This window comes from Triticum dicoccoides, chromosome 4B, assembly GCF_002162155.2.
Source record: "Triticum dicoccoides isolate Atlit2015 ecotype Zavitan chromosome 4B, WEW_v2.0, whole genome shotgun sequence".
Taxonomy (NCBI): domain Eukaryota; kingdom Viridiplantae; phylum Streptophyta; class Magnoliopsida; order Poales; family Poaceae; genus Triticum; species Triticum dicoccoides.
Window position 1 is genome coordinate 188,673,480 of NC_041387.1, and position 6,245 is coordinate 188,679,724.

Consider the following 6,245-nt stretch of genomic DNA (forward strand, 5'->3'; position numbering starts at 1 on the left):
CTCTCGGCCAACGCCGCCACCAAGGATGGCCGCTCTTCTTCATCACCCCGGTCTCCCTTGGGGCTGCCACCGTCGCCCGCCTCGGCCCCCCCACCTACTGCGACCTTACCGGGGGCTGGTGGTCCACGTGTGTGCCAGCTTTGTGGCCGCGATGGGCACTGGGCCTCCAAGTGTCATAAGCGCTTCCAGCGAAGCTTCCTTGGTCTTGGCAATGACGGCAAAGATACACGCAACAATGCCCGTCAGGTCGCCATGGCTGATCGTCCCTCGCCGCAGAAGCAACAGGGACACACTCAGTCCTACTCCATCGATCCACACTGGTACATGGACTCTGGGGCGACAGAGCATCTGACCAGCGAGATGGGGAAGCTTCACACTCGTGAACCCTATCATGGCTCCGACAAGATCCACACCGCCAATGGAGCAGGTATGCACATCTCTCATATTGGTCAAGCATCTCTTCTCACTAGACATGCCAATAGGAGTCTTCAGCTTCGCAATGTTCTTCGAGTTCCATCTGTGACCCGTAATCTTCTTTCAGTTCCTAAACTCACACGTGATAATAATGTGCTTTGTGAATTTCACCTTTTTGATCTTTTTATTAAGGATCGGGGCACGAGGGACATTCTTCTTAGTGGGCGGTTGTGCCAGGGCCTCTACCGTCTGGAGCATCCTGGCGTCGCCCGTGTTTTCAGTGGAGTTCGGGTCTCTCCGTCACAGTGGCATGCTCGTCTTGGTCACCCGGCCACACCTATTGTCCGTCATATTTTGCGTCGTCATGAGCTTTCTAGTTTGTCTAGTAATAAAGATGTAGCAGTGTGTGATGCTTGTCAGCAGGGGAAGAGTCATCAACTTCCTTTTTCGGAGTCCAGTCGTGAGGTGAAACATCCTTTAGAACTTGTGTTTTCAGATGTATGGGGTCCTGCTCAGACTTCTGTCAGTGGTCATAATTACTATATCAGTTTCGTTGATGCTTATAGTCGCTTTACCTGGCTTTACCTTATTAAACGCAAATCTGATGTGTTTGATATTTTTGTTCAGTTTCAAAAACATGTTGAACGTCTTCTCAAGCACAAAATTGTTCATGTCCAGTCGGACTGGGGGGGCGAGTATCGCAACCTCAACTCCTTCTTTCAGTCGCTTGGGATAGCTCATCGTTTAGCATGTCCACATACACATCAGCAGAATGGTTCAGTCGAACGTAAGCATCGTCATATTGTTGAAGCTGGTCTTACTCTTTTGGCCCATGCATCTGTTCCGTTTCGGTTTTGGAGTGATGCTTTCACCACTGCATGCTTTCTCATCAACCGTACTCCCACTCGTGTTTTAAACATGAAGACTCCCATTGAGGTTCTCCTTAATGAACAACCTGATTATACCTTTTTCAAGGTATTTGGGTGTGCTTGCTGGCCGCATCTTTGTCCATATAATAAGCGCAAGCTTGAGTTTCGTTCTAAGAAGTGTGTTTTTCTTGGCTATAGCTCCCTTCATAAAGGTTACAAATGTCTTCATGTTCCCACTAATCGTGTCTATATATCTCGGGATGTCGTGTTTGATGAGCATGTTTTTCCCTTTGCCAAACTTCCTGTGTCCACTGTCGAACCACCATCTCTGCATTCATCCTCTGTTGCTTCTAACCAATTTGATGATGTTGCATACTCTCCTTTGCTGTTACCTAACCATGGTGCAGGAACCGGACGTGGGGCTCGTTTGGAGCTTTTGGAGGATTCACCATCATCATCACCGCCTTCTGATGGGCACGTTGATCGCCCTATGTTGCATGGCATCGATTTGCGTGCCCATGCATGGTCACCCGAAGAGCCCGTTGCGCCGAGCATCTCCGCGGCTCGGCCCTCTTCGCCAGCGGCCGCCGAGTCTTCAGCGGCTCGGCCTGTCACGCCGTCTTCGCCCGCGGCTCGGCCCGTCACGCCGTCTTCGCCTGCAGCTCGGGTCCGCAACGCTGTCCTCACGTCGCCTTCATCCGCGGATCGGCCCGCGACATCGGCCGCGCCACGGCCCACTATGCCGGGCTCGCCATCGGCCCGGTCTGTGACGCCGGCGTCGCCAGCTGCTTCATCTGCTCTGCCGGTTTCGCCGGTGGGCCGACCTTCTTCGCCGACCGAGCCCGAGGCTACTGTGTCTGGCTCCTCGTCACCGGCTGACTCGTCAACGTCGCCGTCCTCCAGCCCGTTGCAGGCTGCTCCGTCGACCTCGGTGGTTCCTGTGTCCCGACCACATACACGCAGTCGCAGTGGCATTTTCAAACCTAAGGAACGTAAGGATGGTACGGTTGCTTGGTTGGCTGCTTGTTTGGCTGCTGCTGTTGCGGATCCATCTTCTGAGCCTCGCTCATATCAGGCTGCCCTGCGCATTCCACATTGGCGAGAGGCTATGGAGCAGGAGTTTCATGCTCTCCTTCGTAACAAGACATGGACTCTCGTTCCTCCACCACCACGGGTAAATATTATTGACTCAAAATGGGTATTCAAAGTGAAGAAGCATTCGGATGGATCTATTGAGCGTTACAAAGCGCGACTTGTTGCTCGCGGTTTTCGGCAGCGCCATGGTCTTGACTATGAGGACACCTTCAGTCCTGTCATCAAGCCTACCACTATTCGGCTTCTTCTCTCCATTGCTGTTTCTCGTGGTTGGTCACTTCGTCAACTTGATGTGCAGAATGCTTTTCTACATGGTTTTTTGGAGGAAGAGGTTTATATGAAACAGCCGCCTGGTTTCTCTGATCCTGATCGTCCTGACTATATCTGTCGTCTCTCCAAAGCACTATATGGTTTGAAGCAAGCTCCTCGTGCCTAGCATGCCCGCCTTGCCTCTGCCCTTCGTGCTCATGGGTTTGTGCCGTCCACTGCTGACACTTCATTATTTCTTCTACAGAAGCCAGAAGTCACTATGTATCTTTTGGTATATGTCGATGATATTATCCTTGTCAGCTCTTCTCAGTATGCTGCTGATGCTCTTGTTTGCTCTCTTGGTGCTGATTTTGCGGTTAAAGATCTTGGGAAGCTTCACTACTTTCTTGGAGTTGAGGTCACTTCTCGTGCTACTGGTCTTGTCCTTACGCAGAAGAAGTACTCCTTGGAGTTGTTACAAAGAGCGGGCATGCTGAAGTGCAAACCGACCACCACACCCATGTCGTCTACTGACAAGATAACAGCTGTTGATGGTGAGCTTTTGTCTCCTGCGGATGCCACAGAGTACAGGAGCATTGTTGGTGGACTTCAGTACTTGACGATCACGAGACCAGATATCTCTTATGCTGTTAACAGGGTTTGTCAGTATCTTCAGGCTCCCAGAGATACTCATTGGGCTGCTGTTAAACGCATTCTTCGTTATGTTCAGTTCACCCTGACATTTGGTATGCATATTCGGCCGACTTCCTCTCGGGTCCTTTCGGCCTTCTCTGATGCAGATTGGGCTGGTAGCCCAGATGACAGGCGATCCACGGGGGGTTATGCAGTATTCTTTGGCCCTAATTTGATCGCCTGGAGTGCTCGGAAACAGGCTACTGTGTCACGTAGCAGTACTGAAGCTGAGTACAAGGATGTGGCTAATGCTACTGCAGAGATTATTTGGGTGCAGTCTTTGCTTCAGGAGTTGGGTTTGTCTCAACCACAGCCTCCTATTCTTTGGTGTGATAACATCGGTGCTACATACCTTTCTGCAAATCCAGTATTTCATGCCCGAACGAAACACATTGAAGTTGACTATCACTTTGTACGGGAACGTGTATCACAGAAGCAACTCCAGATCAAGTTTATCTCATCTAAGGATCAACTTGCAGACATCTTCACTAAGCCTTTACCACTGCCACAGTTTGAGGCTGGTAGGCGCAATCTTATCCTTCTCAGTTCTTTAGAAAGTGGCTAAGATTGAGGGAGGGTGTTAGACTATGTATAGCTTCTGTACCTATGTATGTATTGTAACAGAACCATTATATATAATGAGATAAGCCACCCCTAGAGGATTGTGCTGGTTCCCGAAACTTATTGTCTTACATCTTCAACGAATTCTAACAAAAGAATCGATCACTACCTCTTCTTCCTCCTGTTCACCGCCGGCCGCCCATCTCTACGAGCGGATTAGAATTTAGAAGCAAAACAGAGCAATGTAGTACATCCACATACACTCTGCTTCTTCCTCCTGTTCACCGCCGGCCGTCCATCTCTACGTGCGGATTAGGATGTCCTCGAGGGAGATGTCGAGGGAGAGCTGGTGGTGGAGTGACCCGGCGGGGCTGGGCGACGGCGTGGGCGTGGTCTCGGCGCGGCACATCGGGCAGCTGGTGTTGCCGGCGCGGAGCCAGGTGTCGATGCAGTCCGCGTGGAAGTAGTGCAGGCACTCCGGCAGCACCGTCACCGCCTCGCCGTCCGCGAAGTCCGCAAGGCACACCGGGCACGTCGGCTCGCTCCACTCCTCGTCCTTCCGGTACCGGCACACCACCGGCTTCGCCACCAGCTGCACCCGCGACGACGAGCTCAGGTCGCCCACGCTCTCTTCCGGCTGCTGTTCTTGCTGCCGCGCCGTGGCACCTCGCCGGCGGCTGCGCCCGCGGACCCTCTCGCCGTTGCAGCAGCTGACGAGGATGCAGTGGTGCAGAAGGAGCACCAAGGCCACGGACATCACCACCAGGAGGCCGATGAAAACCGGCGACCTGTACATGGACGAGCTCATGTTGAACCACTTCATGTGATGTGTGTACCTACGTACTACCTAGGCTAGGAAGCTCCGATCGAGGTGGAATGAGCCATGGATGGAACATTAATCGGTCGATAGATGCAAGCTACCGGACAACCCGAGAGCGACGATGGTTACGAAGCTGCATCGTCGATAGTCGATGCGCGTCGCTGATGCCACTGATGGCGACCTGCATCTGTTCCCTTGTGCTTGGAAGCTAGTAGAAACAACACAAACTAAGCCTGCTACTGTTTATTTTCTTTGTTTTTTTGTTGCTAAACATGGCGAGATCAATCAGACTGGGTCAAGTGCTCAAGATCAGTCCAAGCGGAAGATGAATAGTTAACATATTATTCGGTTGAATCTGGCTTAGCGAATCAGCAATCAATCGCTAAGCTTATTATATAGCCGGCATCGTGAGTGACACACAGCCGGTCTAGCTAGCCTAGTGTGTGGTAGCAAGTGACTAGTAGGAAGAATCCGGGCAGAAGACGATCTTGAGCTCGCCGGGCTGGATGCAGCGCTGCGGCGTGGCCTCCACGTCCGTCGGCGTCGTCCGAGTGTCCGGGCACCTCTCCTTGAAGAAGTGCCCCTGGCCCTGGGCGCTGCACCCGCCGGCGGGGCCCCTGGCGTCGCGGGGACAGTCCACGTCCAGGTCCACCGCGCAGCCGAGGGACGGGCACTGCCGGCCCTGCTCGAACCCGTGCGGCGTCACCATCACGGGCAGGTTGAACCCGTCCACCAGGCTCACGCTGTACTCCGCCAGCCCGCCGGACCCGTGCACGCTCACCTGCGCCACTGTCACCGGCGCCGGCGGCACGCCCGTGTCGCACCTGGTCACCGCCGCCGGCGAGGAGGAGGAGGGGGAGGGGGAGTCGTAGTCATCGCTGCTGCTGCAGCCGGTGCGCGCCACGACGCGACCGGACCACGTGCCGGAGGGGAACGACAGGGTGACGAGCCCCTCGCCGCCCCCGTCGAGGCGGCTGGCGGCGTCGTTCGGGTCGGGGATGGCGGGGAAGCCGATGTTCGGAGTGATGAGCGGCCACACGGGGTACGCGCACAGGTTGTGGAGGGTGAGGTTCGTCGCCGCGTCCTGGGAGGTCGCCGCCATGGGAGTGAGCACGGCGAGCACCAAGATGAGAAATGCCTTGGATGTGGGCATGGCGCAGTGGTGAAGGGATCACAACCCAAGTACTGATGTTGATCATAGCCTCATGGAGTATATAAGAGAGGTAAAATTGTGGTAGTTAGGTGGAAACAAAGGCATGCATGCATGCATGGTTGCGTGTAAGGAAGCATGCATCCATCGGCAGAGATGGCGCCTCCAACTAACTTAATTTCTCATGCTTTGGATGGACAGTGGAAATCAAACTAATTGCTTATGCTCTTGATCAACCACAAATCTGTCACATATGTATTTACATTTGAACGCCAACTGTACATCCAGTTTTTGTCAAAAAAGACAGTTCTAACTTCTTTTTATATTGAATGAATATAGACATATTTTAATGTATTTGTTTACTCATTCCGGTGTTCATATTAAAAACATCTTA

The 6,245-nt window shown here is 53.1% G+C and overlaps 1 protein-coding gene across 1 annotated transcript; it reads right to left on the minus strand.

Moving 5' to 3' along the window:
- Positions 1-5,049: 5,049 nt before the first annotated feature.
- LOC119293530 (osmotin-like protein) lies at positions 5,050-5,854 on the minus strand. The gene has a single exon (XM_037571983.1). The coding sequence runs from the start codon at positions 5,852-5,854 to the stop codon at positions 5,159-5,161; it is 696 nt and encodes a 231-aa protein (XP_037427880.1). The 3' UTR covers positions 5,050-5,158.
- Positions 5,855-6,245: the final 391 nt, after the last annotated feature.

Coding starts and splice junctions, on each gene's coding strand:
- LOC119293530 (XM_037571983.1), bottom strand. CDS start 5,854: ATGCCCACATCCAAGGCATTTCTCATCTTGGTGCTCGCCGTGCTCACT.